The following is a 20,433-nucleotide window of genomic DNA, read 5'->3' on the forward strand; positions in this document are numbered from 1 at the left end:
TGTGGCAACTGCTTGGCACCCGCATCCCTGCCCAGAGCCATCCTGCAGCTGCCTCCTCAATCCCTGTTACTCCATCGGCCACACCAGCCCTGCGTGCTGTGACACTGCTGGCGGGAAAACACAGCCAGTGCCCTTTATGAGAATTCTTAGAGGTTTCGGGCAATTAATTTTGATTTAGGGTAAGCTTCTAGAAGGTCTCAGGCTGACTCAGGACAGTCCCCTGCACTTTCTACTGGTCAAGTCCCTGCACCAACAAGACCCTCACCAAGCAGTGTGCAAAGCTGTTTCCCTCCCGAGGGGGAGTCCCAGGAGTGGGCCAATGCCAACCCCCGACGAGACCACTGGTCACTGTGCACACGACTGGGTGATCCTTTCCGGGAGGGGTCAGCTCTGCTGAGTCAGTTTGCCCCAAGCCCCTACCCCACCATCGGCCTGGGCTCAGCCCCACTGCTGTGGTGCCCCGAGCATGTCACCCCTCCTAGGAAACGCCATCCCCTGCAGAGTGTGAGGGGACTGGACCCCGGGAACTAGAGTGCCTGCAGCGGAGGGAAGTGGGGCTGCCTTGCAGCCACCACAGAACAGAGCAACTTCCTCTTCAGTAAAAAAGACATCAGATCTCCCTTCCTCTGCTCCTGACCAGCCCCCTGTGAGCCATGCTGTGACTCACATAATCAAAGGCAGGGGCGAGTGGAAACGTGTGTGCCATGCTGGCAAGATGAGCTCAGTTTCACAGTTTCTGGTTTCGGTGTTCAGCTGTCATCTCATGGCCCACATGGCTTACAGGCACACGAAGTCATGCTCAGAGCAGTGACCAATTCTCAGTGAAGAAAATGTTCCCACTGGCCCATTCTCAATCTCAGAGTCGTCCAACCAGGTCCCAGAGTGGAAGGGGGAAGGGAAGACATGTCGAGACATGCCTGAGTTGTGGTGAGCACTACAGCAAGTGCTGTGCATGTGCCCTTCAACCAGGTGGGGCCAGGACAGTTGCCACTCTCACTCAGGGAAAGAACCAGAAAGCAGAGGGCTCAACAACGTGTCCCAGGCTACTCAGGGACAAAACGGCCACCCCCAGAGCCGCTGTAACTCCAGAGGCCAGGCTCTTTGCTGCAAAACGACATCTCCAGAGGAAAAGGACCTCCTCAAGAGCCCGTCTGCCAGACTGGTGACAATATGGAAGTGGAAAAGCATCCCTATTGACAAGGCGGGGGGGGGGCACACAGGCACGCTCCCACTTTGTGGTAATATTCTGCAGCAGGAAAGAGGAGAGAGAACATTGTCTATGAAATAATATGAAAAGTTTCCCAAGATATGCAGTAAGTGAAAAAAGCAAGATGCAAAATGTATACCTTTTGTGTAAAAAAAATTGGGGTAAAAAGGGTGTGTTTGCATGTACTTATTATTTCAGAAATAAATTTTGTAAGTTTCTATAAGAAACAAACAAAAGTGGGCACTCTGGGAGGCGGGGAGGAAACAGGGCAGATGGGAATGTCTATTTTTTAAAACAATTTTGAACCATGTGCACCTACTTAAAGTAATACAAAAATTAGTATAACAAAAGTAAACAATAATGTGCCCTTGGTAACGCCATGAACAAAACTAAATGCTGACAGTTCGCTACAGGCCTGGGACGCTGGGACACAGCCGCGCTCAATTGTGGCCTCACCCTGGTCAGAACTGAGGGGCTCTAGGGAGGCAAGTCACTGACACATTTGGGCTCAAAACACACATATTTGTTTTTCTTTCTTTCTGTTTTCCCTCTTGATTCTCTTTGGAGTTTATTTTCACTTTCATGAAATTAAGACCTAGACTATGGCATATTACTCTCATTAAAAAGTCTCACACCAGGCTTTGGAGGCAGGCAGCAGCCCCGTGCCTGCAGAGCAGAGACCATGCCTAATAGGCCCGGCCAGGCTGAGAAGCTCTGCAGTGATTAGTCCGGGGAGCAAGTCCGCCTGTGAGTAATTACCAAGTTGCCAAATGGTGCTGGAGCTTTGGAAGCCATTCCAATAGCATATTTCTATATTAATTTGCTTTCGGACGTGAGCCATAAAATTATACAGCTGAGCTAATAAAGCTAATTACCTGCATGCATATCTGACTTCCTTTCAGTCCTGTAAGCCACCCAAACAGTCTTGCATCTCAGCCTGTGCACAAGAATGGCAAGGCTGGCTGATGGGTCAGCAGCGATTACAGCCATAGTTGTAATACTACAACACACAGTGGCAATGGTGGCAGTGATGGGGGTGGCTACTGTCTCTTAAATACATGGACCCTGGCATTTGGAGCAAGAGGTCAATCCATAATGATGATGACAATAGTAGTTCCTATCATTATTGCCACCATAGAGAACATTTCCAAGGTGCTTGCTGTGAGGGACGCCCTGGGTAACTGTCCAACCCACATCTTCTCACTGCAATACTCACTACTTTCAAGTTAGGACTTCAGAATATGGTGGGTATGAGATAGGTACTGTTATTTTCATTTCAAAGATTTTTCTAGAAAACTGAGGCTCATGGAAAGAAAAAGAAAGCCAATGCCGCTAGCAAGTGACAGGGGCTAGGCTTGAACCCAGGCAGGCTGACCCCCGAGCCCACACTCTGCTCTCTGGCTTTCAGGGATTATTCGATATATTGTATTGATTCTTCAGTAAACCTGGAAACTAGGAGCCATGAGTCCCACTGGGCAAAGATCCTGCTGTCCACAGGGCCAGGTTGTACCAGGGCCCCGCAGTTGGCCAGTGGTTGGGTCAGTGTTCACACCCAGCCTGGCCAATGTTTTTCCAGCCCAGAGGGAAGCCCAGCAGAGAGCTCTCCATGGTGCTGAAACAGGTGCCTCCCATCAAGGCTCTTCCTAGTCACTTGGGGATGAAGTTTCCAAATCGTCAACAGGTTTTTACCCCCACCATTCTGTCCCTGCCTCTCAGGAGACAGAGATGAAGACACTGGCAGCAGAACTGTGAAATCACTGCTGGGGCCAACCCAGGCTTCACAGAAGTCCCCTAATCCATGCCCACTGTTTAATGACTGACATCCCTGTGTGCCTGAGCGCTAAGAAAACCCACGTCCCAGCCCAGCTCATGTTCTCATATCTGGAGCTGCCCACAGGCAGTTTCTAACGCCCTTGCAAGGAAATACAAATTCCTCTCACAGTGTCCTCCAAGCTTGCCACTTTCTGCCTCAGAGACGCGGCTGAGTTACTTGGAGTCCATTACAGTTTGCTCACCTGCCCTAATGGTCAAACACCTGTGGAGGCAGTGAGCCGTGAGGTCCAGGGGCTGGGGCTATCTCTGCTCAGTTTAACCTTCCTCTGCCATCCCTGCTCAAACCAGCAAGGTCAATGAGGAGGCAGCCCCACCTTCCCAACTGCTTAGCTTCTGGGCCTTCCCATGGGAAAATATTACTTCGAAGAACAGATAACATGCAATCCAATCCACTAAAGAATTCAGAGGACTGCTTGTGGTTCCAAGCCCTGGGAGAGGACGGGACAGTGCCCCGGTCACCGCCACACGATACAGGCTCCATAAATGCCTGCTGCTTTTCACTGAGCACTTATGATGTGTCAGTTACCTACAGATCATCCTACTTAGTCCTCACAACAACTTCAGGTTTAGGAAGCCTCCTTGGGGATATTAGGTAATGCTCCCAAAGCCACATAGCCAGAAGGGGGTAGATTCAAACTCACCCCAGTGGGGAATCAAATTTGGGGTCTGCTGCTCCAAGAGCAGTGCCCCCTTCCCCGTCCAGACTCCTCCCACGAATCCACGATTCCAGCGCAACCAGCCTGAAGTCCACAGCGTGCCAGAGTGACAGGGTCAGGAGCTCACCTTCAAAGTAGCACTAAAGGCACAGAGACTTTTGGGTGCTGTGGAACCTTAGAGGCACTTGTGTTGGCCCCTTGAAGAGGTCGAGAGCCCCTCGGACTCGGAAAGCCTTTTTCTCCTGTGGGGTCACACATGAAGCTTTCTGGGGGAGGACATAAGGCAGTGGGAACACAGATGTGCTCTGCATTATTGGCTTAGGCCAATAACGGTGTCAGCTCATCCCCTGCCAGTGAGATGGTGATGCGTAACTCTAGGAGTAAGTGGCCTGCACAAGTGGGGCTCCTCCTAGAAGAGGGGCAAGGGGTGGCTACTTGCCCAGGAAGAGGAGCCCCAAATCTGGCAGAAGGGAGCCCCAGCACAGCACTTGGCAGGCTGCCCCTTGGCTCTGGGCCCCGTGCCTCATTCCCACTATAGCGCCAGCCACCCTGTGCTCCAGATACTTGTGGCCATGGCTGATTTCCCAAACTAGAAACCGGTGAGCATCCTGAGGATAAGAGGGAAGTTTACTGTCTCCGAGTCCCTAATTCATTTCCACAGAGTTGGTAGGAAGTACAAGTCAACTGAATGAATGATTTTTTTTTTCCAGGGATGACGCAGAAGGAACCTGATGGTAGCTTTCAGTTACCATCTATGCAAGGCCAGTTTATCAACGAATGTCCACCCACACAAGCTTGTGTCCGGGAACATTTACTGAGCATCTACTCTGTAGCTGGCACTGGAGGAAGCCATGCTTCCTTGGAGCAGTGGTCTTATGTGTGTGCTCAGCCCACAAAGATTACACAGCATGCTCAACTCAGAGCCACATTCAAGCCTCATGCCCACCACATGCAAGATGCAGAGGATGTGGCTCTTCTGCAAAGGGGAAACTGAGGTTTACAAAAGTTGCATATGTCATACCCCGCTCTCTCCAACAGTATGAACTCAAACCCTTCTGTAAGTTAAAAAATCTGGCTTGAAGAGAAAAAAATACACATTGAAAAAACAGAAACAGGCCAGGCACAGTGGCTCACGCCTGTAATCCCAGCACTTTGGGAGGCTGAGGTGGGTGGATCACCTGAGGTCAGGAGTTCAAGATCAGCCTGGTCAACATGGTGAAACCCCGTCTCCAACAAAAATACAAAAATTAGCCAGGTGTGGTGGTGAGCGCCTGTCATCTCAGCTACTTGAGAGGCTGAGGCAGAAGAATTGCTTGAACCCAGAAGGCAGAGACTGCAGTGAGCCAAGATCACGCCATTACACTCCAGCCTGGGCAACAAGAACAAAAGTCCGTCTCAAAAAAAAAAAAAAGAATTTAAAAAAACAGAAACAAACAAAAAAGGATATTTAGTTGACCCTTGAACAGCATGGGGTCAGGGGTGCCTACCGCCTACACAGTCGAAAATCCACATGTAATTTTTGACTCCACCAAAACTTAACTACTAATAGCCTACTGTTGACCCCAAGTCTTACAGATAACATAAACAGTCCATTAACACATATTTTCCATGTTGTACGTATTACATACTATATTCCTACAATAAAGTAAGCTAGAGAAAAGAAAATATTAAGAAAATCATGAGGAAGAGAGGACACATTTCCTATTCACGAAATGAAAGTGGACCATCATAAAGGCCTTCATCCTTATCTTCACGTTGTGTAGGTGGAAGGGGAGGACGAGGAGGCATTGGTCTTGCTATCTCTGGGGTGGCAGAGGTGGAAGAAAATCTATACTTAAGTGGACCCATGTAGTTCACACCTGTGTGGTTCAATGGTCACTTGTGCCCTGAGCTATACTGGATACTTCCATAATGACCCACAAGAGAGAGACCCCATCCTATCTTCCTTCTCTGCAAACTGCAGGGTTCAGACAAGGGTCACTGCTCTGGTTTTCCACTGTAACCCTTTAGAGCAGAAATGAGTTTCACAAGTCAGGTAACCTACACACCAGCAAGAATCCCGTCCGTTGCTGGCTTCCTTCATTCCAACTCAACACTCTTTAAAGGCCTCACCAAGGGCTGAGGGCAGGAGGCCAGGAGAGAAAGCAGAAACACTACTGTCCTGCCCTATATGTATATTTGGAGACTCTTGTGCCTAATTTCCAAAGGCAGAGAGCACAACCCCACAGAACCAAATGTGTTCTAGACATACAAGGCCAGGCCAGGAGCAGATGGAAAGGAAGACTTCATTCCACCATTTGATCAGAGCTGTCCGTCCTCTTCACGGTGAAGGTGATCCCGTCGCTTGCTGGGTCAAAACCCTTCAGGGCGACCCACTGCTTTTAGGACAAAGTCCCAACACCCCAGCACAATCCACAAGCTCCCTCGCAGCTTGCTTTTCCTGTTGCCCTTTCCCCTTTTAGACCCTGAGCCCGTGTGCGTCTGGGTCCTCGCTTCCAGAGATGGGGCTGTTTGCTGTCTTTGCTCGGCTTCCCCTCTACCTGGAGCACCCTTAGCCTTGTTGTTCTGGTGAACACCCCCACCTTCTAGAGCTCAAACATTGCCTCACCTGGGCTGTCCCTACCCTGGAAACCAACCTTCTGTCCTCCCTGGCTGCTGCCGCTGCACCCTGCAGAGCACCCGTCCTGTCCTTGCTGTGTTAGGTGCTGGGGATTCAGAGACCAAGGTGGGAGCCTCCCCATGTTTATGAAGCCCAGCCTCCTGGGCGAGTATTATATCCTACTTATTATCAGCAGTCAGTCTTCCTTATTTATCACATTATTTAATCAATATTTGTACAGAGCCTTTTTGTTGACAAACGTTTTCACACATGCCATCTCAGTTAATCTCCATGTCTTGGGAACTATGAGTGTTCACTTCCAAATCTTTGACAAACCCAGCCAGATGCAAAGCAAACGCACAAGGTTAATAAAACACCTTCCCTGTCATTTTCTGCGAGGCCATTAGCAGTAAAATATTTGGTAATGTACCGCAGTCAAAGACCATTTGAAACCATGGGGCAGCTTTGAGATCCTGTCTATATTTATGTGACTGAAGTCTACCATGACCTGGTTTGGCATTTTAGGAAAAAATGATTGCTCGATTCACTCTGCTCCTGGGGAACGTGAAGCCAGATGGGAATCTGTGAGGTTCTCTTCGGAACCTGTAGACCTGAGGTGTGTGAGCCTGATCTCTCAAAAAAAAAAAAAAAAAAAAAAAAAAAGGTAAGTGCTATGCTCAGAACATTTGGTGAGTATCCAAAGTCTACAGAGCAAAAGCGTGAGCTCTGTCATGGAGAATTTGGTGTGAAGGTTTCCACACTGGATTTGGGTTGAGCATCATGAAGTGGGCACTCTGGGGTGGGGGTGCCTTCAGACGGGTCATCTCTCCCTGCTGGAAAATACGCTGCTTGCATCCTACGCACAAGCTCGGGAGTGAATGACCTACAGGTGCAGGGGCTCAGCCCAGCCCCACTTCAGATCAAATAAATTAGCGAATTGTCATAAATAGAAATTACACTAATGGAAAGACTGCTTTAAATGATTAATGAGCCTCTTTGCCATGACTCTGTTTTCTAATTTGCATCATGAACTTTCAGAACGCTGATGCTCTTGCTGCTCTCATTTCAGTAAGTGCCCCCAGCATCTCGGCTGAGCTCCCTGGTGTCAGAGACCCAACTGGACAGAAGACGTCACGCAGTGGGGTGTGCTGCCAAGAGGAGAGGTCTGCAATTGGCTCACTGCTGCAAATCTTGCTTGGGTGAGACGATTCCAGAGTCCCACAATGGAGAGCGGGTGACATGGACAGAGTTCTGCATGGGGCGATGGGTACCAATCAGTGGTGAGACCTAGGAATGCTGCCATCTCCATAGGCTCCCTCTGGTAAGTGGGGATAATGCGAGGCCGTGGCAGAAGCCAGAGGCTCTTGTGCTCTTCCTAGAGGGAGCCGAGCACACAGCACTGAGGGCAGCAGTTGCCCGTGCCTCCCGCTCTGCCACGGACCAGCTGGGTGACCTACAACAAGCGAGGTGACCTCGCTGGGCCTCCCTGTTTTCTCATCTGTGCAATGTGGATAAAACTACTTCAGAGAGTTGTCGTGAAAGTCAAGGGAATAAATCTATATAAATCGCCCAGAACGGTACCTGGCATCTACTAAGTGCCATATGGGTTTTAGCTGTTACTTAAGCTCTGTAATTTTATGATTCTATTACATAAGCTACGCATGCGCACAATAATCATCACGATAAAAATACAGAGTGTGTATATGTCCAACATGTACCTGATCACACAAACACAACGCACGTCGATCCGTGTGCGTGTTCACACACGCATGCATGCACACACACGAAGATGGAAAACGGTGCCGTGAATGCTGGGAAAGGCCCTTCCCCACTCTCATGATCCAGATCTGAAGTCTGTGTTGCCTATGTGTCAAACCCTGACTACTTTCGAAGTCATTCCAAGGTGTGCAAGGCCACCAGATTTGGATTTGGGGGAGGCAGCAATCAAATCTGTGCCTTTCCCACCTTACCCCCCAGCCCATCGAAGGCCAAACAGCCAGGGCAATGTGACGGCCTTGTTGGCCGGCAAGGCAGGACGTCTCTCTGTGGCTGGCAGGGCTTCCCTGCTACGGGAGATTAAAGGCCTCAGAACCACGTTATTACAAACAGCTATAAGAGCCAAATTCCCTCAAGGCAGACACAAAATGCAACCCTGCATTTTACTTAAAATGATCAAGGAATCAGCTGTACTGATGGCAAGAGCCATTTATAGTAAAATTCATTTAGAGAAAACTATATCTCCAAACATAACGATTAGAAAAACACAGTGTGCTACGTTTTTAAAGAATCTTGTTTAAAGACATTTAATTTTTTTCAGGAGATATGACGGAGCTAGCTCCATTAGGAAGCATGTCTGAGAATAGGCCAGAAGCCACTGTGAGAGGTCGAAGGGTAGGCCCACACAGCCCAGGTCAAGTGCTTGAGTCCCGCCTCTGTCCTGAAATGGAGGAGAGGTCAGCTGAAGGCAACTCCTCCTTACTGGAAAGAAGGCAGTCTTGAACATGGAGAACAAAGCCCAGTGTGACTGTATTCTAGGTGGGATCACCCAAACAGGGCCACTGTGCCTAAAATCCTTAAGCTGTCCTGCTTGTGAAGCCCAAATAAAACTGACAAACACCGACGCCACTGTGGAGCCTCTTCACTTTGCAGAGGGTGACTGTTGTCTGCAAGACTCAACAGCCCTCGGCAATGCACAGCCTGAGACCCAAGCTGTGCTTGGGCTCCCTGTGCCTGGGAAGGCAGCTGTTCGAGGACACGAGGCCCTCTGTACCGAGGTCATGGTTACATTGTCCACATCCCTCCATTCTCCAAGTCATATCTGTTCATTTGGCCTCTGCATTTCACAGATATTCCACTCCCATCCCCTACACTGGGTATCTAAAGCTGTTTGCCTTGGGCTTCTCCAGCCTGTGCCTCACTCTCAAAGCAGCCAAATTGGTTAAAAATGCTCCTCCAGACAGAACGGAGGAGGCGGATGCTTATCAGCCTGGTGGGAAGAGATTGCCCAGACGGCCTAGGTCATTCGCCTTCATGGGGATCAAACTGTTGCACCCAATTATTCCTACTCCAACTCACACAGCTGGATTCTGATACCTCAGCAAGCCTTGCACCAATCCCTGAAATGCTCTCCAAAGGGTGATTTGCAACAAAAACAAGGATAATGAAAGGGTGAGTTGACCCTAAGCTTGCCCAAAGCGTGCCCCTCTCCTGCTTCCACCATAGACGGTCTGTGCAGGGCTGCCTCTGGAAAAGGAGCCAAGTGGTGACGCAGACTCGTCTTGTGAGTTGCAGCTCCTTTCACACATTCATCATGGCACTAGGCATAGCGCAACTGAGCTGGTAGCCATTCTGTTTGCTGTGTCATTGAAATGGAAACTATTCATCCAACAAATCATTTTAGGCTGGGCATGGTGGCTCATACCTATAATCCCAGCACTTTGGGAGGCCGAAGTGGGCAGATTACCCAAGGTCAGGAGTTTGAGACCAGCCTGGCCAAAATGGTGAAACCCCATCTCTACTAAAAATACAAAAATGAGCCAGGCATGGTGGCAGGTGCCTGTAGTCCCAGCTACCCAGGAGGCAGAGGTTGCAGTGAACCAAGATCACACCATTGCACTCCAGCCTGGGTGACAAGAGTGAAACTCTATCTCAAAAAATAAAACAAAACAAAAAACAAACAGTTTTCATACCTATGTGCTAGCTATAGGTACCTGGGCAAGCAAAAGAGAATACACACTATCAGAGCAAGGTCTACATCTGATTTTGAGCATCTGGTGTGCCCTGGTGTTCAGTCTAACCTCTGGCACATGGTAGCTCCTCAGTAACAGCTGTTGGATGAACAGGATTCCACCTGACCTCAAGACAGCACAATCTGGCAAAGGAGAAAACCTGCAGAAAAAACTAATTTTTTAAAAAGTACTACTTAAAGTACTTAAAGTACATTTTTAAGTACTACTTAAAGACTGTAACTAACAAGAATAAAGTACTGGGTGTCACAGGAGCCCAAGGGAAGGGGCTGTTGCAGCCAGGGCGAGATAGGAGGGAGGCTGATGGCAGAGAAGGCTCTGAGGAGCAGACAGTGAGGCCCATTCTGAAGGATGAGTGAGGAGGACCTCACCTGAGGTCAGGTCGCAGCGTGGCATGGGGTCTTCCAGCAGGAAACGGGCAAGGGGGATTCACATTTGCTGATGCCTTCCAGGGCCAGGAGCTATGTCTGCACCTTGCAGGTGTGACCTCAGTTGAAGCAGTCAACGGGAAAATAACAAGTTTTGGGATCCTGACTATCCTTCTAGTTGCACAATATCTGGTGAGTTACTGAACTTCTAAAATTTACTTATTTTTTTGAAAGGGGTAGATACTACCTGCTTTGCAGATCTGGGGTAAGGAAAATGCTTCTGCTCACCCATAGGTGATCAGAAAGGCCGATGGTTCTTAGAACTCATCCTGACAGCAACGGTCTGCAGCAGGTTTTGTCACACCAGCTGCACAGTTGAGGACGTGGCCCTCAGGTCACATGGCCTCCCCTTCTGGATGCTGGAAGTGGCAGGGCCAGCCTCTGACCCTAGGCTCCAGTCCTCAACAATGTGGCATCATTAGTCCTACCCCAGAGTCAAATATAGAAGATTTCTAGATCATGTGGTAAAGGCTATTATCTGCTATTAACAGAGTTCACAGAGAGTTTGCTATGCTAAGGTTTCCCAAGTTCCGTAAAATTGTCCAGTATTGGTAGCTGGAGGGTAAGAAGAAGCTTAAAAGAAGAGGGTACCAAGGAGCTGAAAGGAAGGGTAGGTTTCATCCAAAAAAGCATTGCTGTATAGCAAATAAGTCTGGCTCTCTGGGCCAGACGCTGCCTGTACCAGGAAGAGATGTCCCCGCCCTCCAGGGAAACCACACAGACATTACAAACAAGCATGCTCTTATCAAGCAGGAGAGGTCTGGGTCGAGGGGCTGGGGGGAAGGAGTCTCTTTAAAATCAGCAGGCTGATGTGGGCAAGAAAGCCTAGGAAATGTGGAAGAAAGGGCTTAAGAGATTTGCGAGCATTAGGAGTCCTTTGTGAAAACTTTGATCCTGGGATAGAATAAGGATAAATGCGCGAAGACAGCAGAAGCCCTCCAACTTGGCGTATGCGTGACAGGGAGGGACACAGGGAGAGTGCGTCCCCTGAGTGTACCCCAGGAGCAGGGACTCGCCCTGTGCAGCTCTGGGGAAGTAGAAGCCCTTGCGGTCCCCACTTTGGGATGAGAACAGAGAAACAGAGAGAGAAGGTGGCCATGACCAAGGTCACCCGGGGCCGGGACTGGTGGGAGAAAGGTGGGAACCTGCCTGTGTCTGATCAGGTTTCCCGGCCTCTCCTGGGATACACGGCCCCAGGCTTGGTGGCAGCTAGTGAGGACAGCTTGCTATACAGTAGCTAACACATAGCAGCCACATAAGAAGTGGTTTTCATAGTCATAATAAGAAGAATGATAAATAGGGTTTAAGAAAAGAGATTTCCTCAAGAAAAAAAGGGTATCCGGCCGGGCGCGGTGGCTCATGCTTGTAATCCCAGCACTTTGGGAGGCCGAGGCGGGTGGACCACGAGGTCAGGAGATTGAGACCATTCTGGCTAACATGGTGAAACTCCGTCTCTACCAAAATACAAAAAAATTAGTCAGGCGTGTTGGCGCACACCTGTAGTCCCAGCTACTCGGGAGGCTGAGGCAGGGGAATCTCCTGAACCCAGGAGGCAGAGATCGCAGTGAGCCGAGATTGTGCCACTGTATTCCAGCCTGGTGACAGAGTGAGACTCTGCCTCAAAAAAAAAAAAAAAAAGGAAAGAAAAGAAAAGAAAAGAAAAAAGGAAAAAAAAGAAAAGAAAAAAGGGTACCTAACCCATTAGCTCATCTAGTCCGGCCCAGCACCAGAATGCGAACCCCCCCGGAAACAGGACAGCTGATCACCCTGGGCCACCTCCCCCACAACAGGTCACCCTGTCCACAGCAGGGACAGGACCTCGTGTCCGGCCAGTGCCTTGGGACACGATCCTAGGTGTCTTCATGGTAATTTCTCTGGCCCTGGGCTCCTTATGATAAACCTGCCCAGTCTCAGAGTAGGAGAAGGGGCTGGTCAGCAGTGCTGGGGGCTACTCAGAGGCCACCCACAGCCCTCCAGCACTCTAGGAGGAGTGCCTGGGGGTGCCCACTCACACATGGGGGCTGAAGGAGGGGACAAGAACAAGGAGGCTACTAAGTTTAACCCTCTGTTTCGACAGAAATTAAGTAGGGAAGGACATACGGGAGGGGCAGGAGGGAAAGATGGGAGAAGAGAGGATTGGGAAGGAGGGGGGAAGGGACAGGCGCTCAGAGGCCACCCCCATCTGAACCCTGTAGATTCTCGGTGATGAGTGGTCGCCTTTGCACTTTCTTCCCGTGCCGCTCCCTTTGTTCAAGCCCTCGTGGTCCCTCGACGCTTTTTTCCTGGGTGCTCCGTTTGCTCAGGCCCTCCTGGTTCCTGACTTAGAGCTGCTCACGCAGTGGCTCCTCAACACACTAGCGTCCCCAGGGGCGCTTGCGTCTTTGCAACCCACTTGTCACGCTGTGGCCAGCGTGGCTTTCTAAGACATCAATCTGGCCATGCTCATAGTCTGCCTTCTGGGTCCCATGCCAAGGACAGGATGGCACATGCTGCGCCCTGGGCCCTCTCCGTCTCGCTCCGTGACCGGGAATGGGCTGAGATCTCCATCCACTCCTGCAGGCTGCGACCTGAGGGAAGCTCCCATCAGCCTCATAACGCTGCACTGCAAGTACCCAAGTCTGTATCTTCCCCTCCCCTTCGATGGGGGCATCTCCAGGGCTCACCTCCTACGAACAAGCAAATCTGTATCCTATCTGTCATTAACAGGTGAAGAGTGGGGCGAGAGCTCGCGGCAGCCCTGGGCTGCCCATCGTGTCATTGTAGATGCTGCCTAGACAGGTGTGCATCTACCCAGCGCAAGATCACCAATTTCCTTTAAAACACATCTACCCAGACCCACGCACTACAGGTGGGCAATTGCTACAACTATGGATGGGTGTCAAATTAAGCCTCAATGTTCTCACAAAGTCGAAATGTTTAGAAAATACTATTAAAATGTATAATGAAATTATTAGCCAATTCAATCTTTGGTCTTTCCATCTGCTTGAATTCAGGTTTACAATAGCAAAATTCTGCTATTCCTCTGATGCCAGATGTCATTAACAGATGAGAGTGGGGAGGAGGGAGAGGAGAGGGAGAGAAAGAGAGGGAGGGAGGGAGGGAGGGAGAAAGGGCGGGAGAGAGAGAGAGAATGTCCTTAATGTTAACTCTCTTTCACTAAATGTGCCTATAGGGACAATCAAGCTCTCAGAAACTTCCCATCAGAAAATGCATGGGGCAGGTGTGCCCCATGCACATGGTAGGCAATCAATAAATATGCCTCATGTGAATTATTAAGCAAATATACAGAAAATAGAGAAGTCAAATGCAAAGACATTTTGTACTTTTTTGATACTGGTTTTCAAAGAACACAAGAGTTCTGTGGGCCACTATCATCCCATTTGAAGGCAGCATGTGCTGGGCGGGGACTGCAGGCTGCGGACAAGCTACGGGGTGCAGGAGCTGGCCGCGCCACTTTCTCTTTGTGAAGTGGAGTTGCAGTTTTCATCCGCAACACAGGAAGACGGGATGATGAAACCACCCCGGGAGTCAGGTTGCTGACAAGGGCGACACGGCCCAGGGCAGCACCAGCCCAGGGTGGTGTCTTGGAGGCAGTAGCTCTGACACTAGCAGGATGCCCCTGTGTGCCCAGCACAATGAGACCCTGGGAGGGGAGGGGAGGGCTCAAACTCTGTGAAGTGTGGGGACACAGAGGTCAAAATCCCAACCATCCTAGGGCTCTGGCTTTTATCTGAGCGGAGAGAGAGATCATTCAGGAGAATGAATAATCTGCCAGGCACACCATGCACCTGCCCCTTCCTCCACTGGTGCTGCTGGTGCTGAGCTGGGGCCGCATCAGACCCATCCAGGACTGCTTTGCTCTGCACGGGGCTCCCGGCCAGATGCTGAGTCTCTGAGACCGCGAGTGAGAGATGCCTCCTGCCTCACATAGAGCCTCTCCAACCCTCAGCCTATCAGAAAGACCAACAGAAAGACAGAAAGATTACCAGAAACATCGGCCTATCAGAAAGACCCAAGATCCAGCACAGACGCCAGGAGGTGGGCGCCAGGGGTCCCTCCTTTCCCCAGCCTGACAGCATGGGAGTTGTCTGCGGAGCCTTCTCATTTGAAGTCTGAGACTTGAGGGGTGAGCACTTTGCCGGCAAACTTACCTGGGTTGGTCCCCGGCCCTACCCCTCATGGCTGAGACTCAATTTCCTCCATGGGAGCCACAGTGCTGGCCAGGGAGACGTGGAGGAGATAAATGGGGCGACGGGTGGAAACCAGTTTGACTTGCTTCCTTGCTATGGCATTTTGCTTGTTAAGAACTGGCTGAACCCTGACTTTGTGCTGAGCTCTGAGGGGAATGCAAGGGAAAGACAACTCCCATTATCCCCACCTTTCTGCTTCTCTCTGTACCAGAGACAAATGCCTGTAACTCCACAACAGACTGTTCCTGTTCACTCTGTGAGTCCCCAAGCACTCTGTTTTTCGTGTCTGGTTCACAAAACCTTCTATCTACATGTAAAGTCCTTATTTTGTCACAAACTCTTTGGAGACAGTGAGTCTGCCAGGCCCCAAATCCCTTTAGCTTGAACAAAGGAATTGGCCTCAGGTTCTGGAACCTATGCTGTGTAGAGTGAGGACCCTTTCGGAATCCAGGAGGCCACCTGGAAGGATCCCAGAGCACACAATGGAGCAATGTGTGTATCCCCATGTCTGCAGAATGTGTGCGTGACTGAGGTCATTAACAGACATTCCCATCAGAGCTGCCCCTTCCCTGGAGATGGGCTCTCATGCCTCAGTATTTTGGGGCTATTTCCTACCTTTGTCCCTGTAATAAACTTCTATCCACTTCCAGCAGCCACTCAACAACTTCACCCCCTCTATGAAGCCTTCCTTGAATGCCCCCACCCAGTGGCTTCTGAACCTACAGCACTCGGCAGGGGGCTCTGTCCTTGCTCCCCAGCAGTGTTTAATTTCCAGAGGACACATCCACTTCCTGCTAGACAAACAACTGCATGGAGACCTTGTCTTTGCATCTCAGCCTTTTAAATGCCTTGCAGAACGCCTGACTCAAAAGTAGGTGCTCTCCAAAGATGGCTGAACAAACAAATGAGGGAACCTGGGCTTCTCCAGAGCGCTGGGTCAGTCAGCGGAGTGTCTGCGAGGAGTCAGGCATTGATCTGAAGTCCAGACTAGGCTCCGTGACTTTGTGAAACACTGTGTTTATGGCACGAAATCCTTCTGAAAACTCTCCCCGCCTTTTCAAAACGGCATCTTCATGCCTCGGTAAGCTGTACAATCCGATTTCAGTTTCTCAGACAATTGCACTCGTGTTTTCAGCTGTCAGTCTGTGAACCCCCCGAGCCCGGCACTGATAGGTGGCCATTAGAACCTGTCACTAGCATGAATATCAACACTGGCAAGAAGCATGTGATCCAAAGACTAGAGCACCACCGGCTCCGAGAAGACCTTTCCTCGTCCCCAATCAATACTGCTCTGAGTCGGCCTTTGAAGCGTTAAGAGGTTAAGGAAATGCCAAGCCTTTGGTCCACATCTCCTTGCCACAGCATTTCTAAGCTATCTGCGGTGAAAATTCAATAGCTAAGACCCTCATAGGTCTTTCTTAGAGGTCAGAACCCCGAGCAAAGGTGCCCCCAGGCGCAGGTGGCACCTGGAAAAGGATATGATTCTCCAGCAGATGCCCAGCTTACTGTGGATCTCCAGGCCTCGGGCTTCCTGCCGCTCTTCCTCCAGCTGCTTGGGGTTTGCAAATTGCCCCTTCTCCCCAGGGGACTCCGGGACACTCTCAAAGTTGAACTTGTCCACTTGAATAGCCATTCTACGAGAAAGGGGAAAACACAGCAGAGAATTCATCAGTAAGGCAATTTCTGCCGGCTGTTGGAGAATCAGCACATGCCAGCGTGAGACACTATAATGAATCATTATCGTTAGTAATTCATAATGGATTCATTCCAAGAAAATGAAATAATAGACTCCCAAGGTGGCCCTGACTTCAGAGCTGGTTCAACACACAATTTGGAGCTGAAGACACAGTCATTGCTTCAAACCTCTGGGAAGACCTGTGTTACCCCAGACAAAAATTTCCGTTCCATAACACAGCAAGGCAGGGAAGAACCAATGTGCCATAGACAGTGAGCTGGATGGCGACTTACAGTCCTGTGCAGACAGTCATGGAGAACGCTCACAATTATTTAACCTGGGGACCCATCAGCCCACTGGGAACTTCCTGTTTATCCTCTGAGTGCTGCCTGCCTCCTCCCCCCACCCTTTCCTTCTCAGGCAGGTGGGTGTGCCCCTCCCACAGCCCCCCTCAGCTCTCATTTAGAATGGCTGTATTTACCCAACGTCTGTACCCTCATTGTATCTAGGAAATAATTAGCTTGCATTTGATTTTACAGGTTCATAGGCGGAAGGGACTTGCCTTGTCTCAGATGAGACTTTGGACTGTGGACTTTTGAGTTAATGCTGAAATTAGTTAAGACTTTGGGGGACTGTTGGGAAGGCATGATTTGTTTTGAAATGTGAAGATATGAGATTTGGGAGGGGCCAGGGGCAGAATGATATAGTTTGGCTGTGTCCCCACCCAAATCTCATCTTGAATTGTACTCCCATAATTCCCACGTGTTGTGGGAGGGACCAGGTGGGAGATAATTGAACCATGGGGCCAGTTTCCCCCATACTGTTCTCATGGGGGAAATCTCACAAGATCTGACGGTTTTATAAGGCGGAGTTTCCTGCTGCCATCCATGTACAACGTGACTTGCTCCTCCTTGCCTTCTGCCATGACTGCAAGGCTTCCCCAGCAATGTGGAACTGTAAGTCCAATTAAACCTTTTTCTTTTGTAAATTGCCCAGTCTCGGGTACGTCTTCATCAGCAGTGTGAAAACAAACTAATACAATGACTGAGGGTTCATCAGTCAATGGATAAGAGTAGGCATTTTGGGCCAGGCACAGTGGCTCAGGCCTGTAATCCCAGCACTTTGGGAGGCCGAGGCAGGCAGAATCACTTGAGGTCAGGAGTTTGAGACCAGCCTGGCCAACATGCTGAAACCCTATCTCTATAAAAAATACAAAAATAAGCCAGGCGTGGTGACGCACACCTGTAGTCCCAGCTACTCAGGAGGCTGAGTCAGGAGAATCACCTGAACCAAGGAAGCGGAAGTTGCAGTGAGCCGAGATTGTGCCACTGCTCTCCAGCCTAAATGGCACAGCAAGACTCCGTCTTAAAAAAAAAAAAAAAAAAAGTCGGCCTTTTTTTTATTATTGCATAGACTGTGCTGCGGCCAAAATATTCAGCAAAACCACGCTCTAATTGGCCTCTGTGGCTAGTCCCTTGAACAAGCAAGAAATAAGAGGACCTGCTGTTAAGGGGATATAAAGACAGGATTAAACCCAAAGAAGAAGTCTCGGTCTCCAGGACAGCTTGGGAAAGAACTACTGCAGTGTCAATAAATCTCCAGCATTCGGCCTGAGGCATGATGTGTGGGACTGAGCCCCATAAGAGCTAGAGACACTCCCTGTAAGCAGAGAACGGTGCTTTTGTTGCAAAACATGGTTTTTTAAAAAATCACCTTTACTATTATTTTCCGGTTATCTAAGTAGATAGCTTAAACAGTTAGAAGACAGAAAAAGCATAAAAAAGAAAATAAAAGCATTCAAATATTATACTCTAATGTTAATATCTTTACAGTCTTTTCCCTAAGTATTTGTATTTAACATAGTTTAAAATCACTACATATATATTTATAAATCATGATGTATCATATACACAAAGAAATATACCCACACACATAGTTTGAAGTCTTGTTTTATCCCTTTAATATGCCATGAACATTTTCCCATCATTAAAAATTAGACTGCGAAATATTCTATCTTAGGATGTATCGTAGCCTACAGAACGGTTCTCCTACTTTTTGGACTCCCTGCTTTTTTTCATGTTTTAAAAAAATGACTGCTGTAGAAAAAGGCCTGACAAACATCTTTGTGCTGAGTGTTTCTGTCTGCACTTATGACTGACTCTCAGGATCTGTTTCCAGAAGTGGAGCCACTGATTCGAGGGTGTGAGGTGCTTCAGGCTCAGAGGCCGAGTCTTCCAGAAGCTCATCCCTGAGCAGCACGGACAGGCCTGTCTCCCTCTCTGCACCACTGCCAATACTGGTGATGATCAGTTTTTAATCTCTGCAGTAATAGGCAAAATGCCACTTCACTAATGTTTTAATGTGCAGGTCTGAATTCCCCCTGAGGTTGAACATTTTTTCAGAAGCTTACTAACCATGTCTCTTTCTTCTCTTGTGAGTAACCTACCCGTGCAGCGAGAGCTTCTAATTTTCCAACCAGCAAAAAGTTCCTCTTACTTCCCCACCTCAGAGGCAGATTGAAGCAAACTAGTGCTCTCTTCAAACAAAAGGTCAGACTATTTCCTAAGTTTTGCTAAAAAGGCCAGCTTAAGTTCACTGCTTGATAATCCAAAAGGAACTAACAACTTTCACCTCTCAGTTGAGTTTGACAGTAGTTCCCTGTACCAAGTTCTCTTCCTGTTGAACACAGAAGGGAGAAGCAGCCAGCAGGCAGCTCCCTGGGTCAGAGCACACACTGGCTGCTGCGGCCACTGGAACTACATTTGTGTGATTATCTGGGGGTATCTTTCAAACAATTTCTGGTTAAGTAATCATCACACTCTATTACCCCCCTCCAACCTTAAAACTGTAGCCAACTCTGCCCATAAAACAGAAAAGGGAAGAAAACAAAACGTAAGGAGCACGTGCTGTGTGCCAAGCCCAGCCCTGGGTGTTCTGTGTGCATGCTCATCTTTTTTAACTTACAGCCAGCCCAGGGAAGGCCGTGCTCTGCTCCATGTTACAGATGACAGGCTGCAGCTCTCAGTGTCCAAGCCATCTGGCCCAACATCACGGAGCTAGCAAGCCTGGCTCAGAGCCTGTGTCAGACTTCGTCCTCTGTGTTTTGTCTTGAGTTTTACTCGGCTCTGCTTTGCTTAGGCAGGACACCTAATGAGAGATCATTTATTGCTTATGCTGTTTGCAGAGCAGCATGGGACAGAGACCCTGGAACTGCAGACCCTGCCCCGAACAGGCCTCTGCTGCTTGTGTGAACGGCCAACCGCTTCCCACATTTATAATCACCCTCTCCTCTGCAGCCCTGGGATGGGCGACAAAGGCAACATTCCTTTTCCTGCAGTGACAAAACTGGCCTACCAAGAAACTGAGTGACTCACCTAAGGTCAACCAGCTTCAAGTCCTATTGCCGGAATTCCGAGAGCCAAGGATGAATTCCCCAAACCAGAGGAGCTGTACCTAATACCTCTATCCACCTCCAATACTTCTATCCATGTGGTCCCAGGCACAGCCCCTAAACCTGAGCCCCCTTCTCCTGGTTCCTCCCCACCAGGAAGTGATGGCAGCCCTGTGATGGCAGCCCTGTTAACCTGGCAAACTGCAAGAGGTTTTCCCATGGAGGAGTCCTCACACCTGAGGTCACCTCTGCCGGAAGACACTGTTGCGTTGAGTGCAGCAGCTGCAAGGCCTGCATCATAGAAGGTGAGAGCCCCTGGCGGGCTGCCCTGGTAGGTGACCTTGCTCTAAATTTAGTGGCAGCACTGCCAGAACTTTGAATGAGAGCCAAGGCCATTAGGTTTGAGGCTTGTCACTCCTGTGGAGAGTAGAGCTCCCGATGATGGTGGGTGGCTGGAGAGATGTGGACAGGGTGTCTGTCCCACAGGGAGTGCCAGAGGGCATGTGGGGTGGTGGCACCTGGCTGAGAGGCTCACAGGGAGAGGACCTGCAGGCAGGGACACCTGGGTGTTGGAAGATAAGGAAGAAACCCAGGGCCACCAAGGGGCCCGAAGTTGAGACCACCTATTGCAGTCGTCTTCCAGAGGGGAAGGGCAGAAGGTGCTGAGGTGTGGCTGGCAGTGGCCTGTCCATTATGGTGGGTACTGGG

At 49.6% G+C, this 20,433-nt stretch overlaps 1 protein-coding gene across 1 annotated transcript in view; it reads right to left on the reverse strand.

Moving 5' to 3' along the window:
- Positions 1-20,433, reverse strand: part of TRAPPC9 (trafficking protein particle complex 9) — a 705,809-nt gene that overhangs the window by 158,446 nt on the left and 526,930 nt on the right. Inside the window, exon 18 of the mRNA XM_033202702.1 lies at positions 16,140-16,293. Within this exon, the coding sequence (XP_033058593.1) occupies positions 16,140-16,293 (154 nt within the window). The remainder of the gene's footprint in view (positions 1-16,139; positions 16,294-20,433) is intronic.

The sequence above is a fragment of the Trachypithecus francoisi genome, unplaced genomic scaffold (genome assembly GCF_009764315.1).
Source record: "Trachypithecus francoisi isolate TF-2019V2 unplaced genomic scaffold, Tfra_2.0 Lachesis_group7, whole genome shotgun sequence".
In the NCBI taxonomy this organism is placed as follows: Eukaryota; Metazoa; Chordata; class Mammalia; order Primates; family Cercopithecidae; genus Trachypithecus; species Trachypithecus francoisi.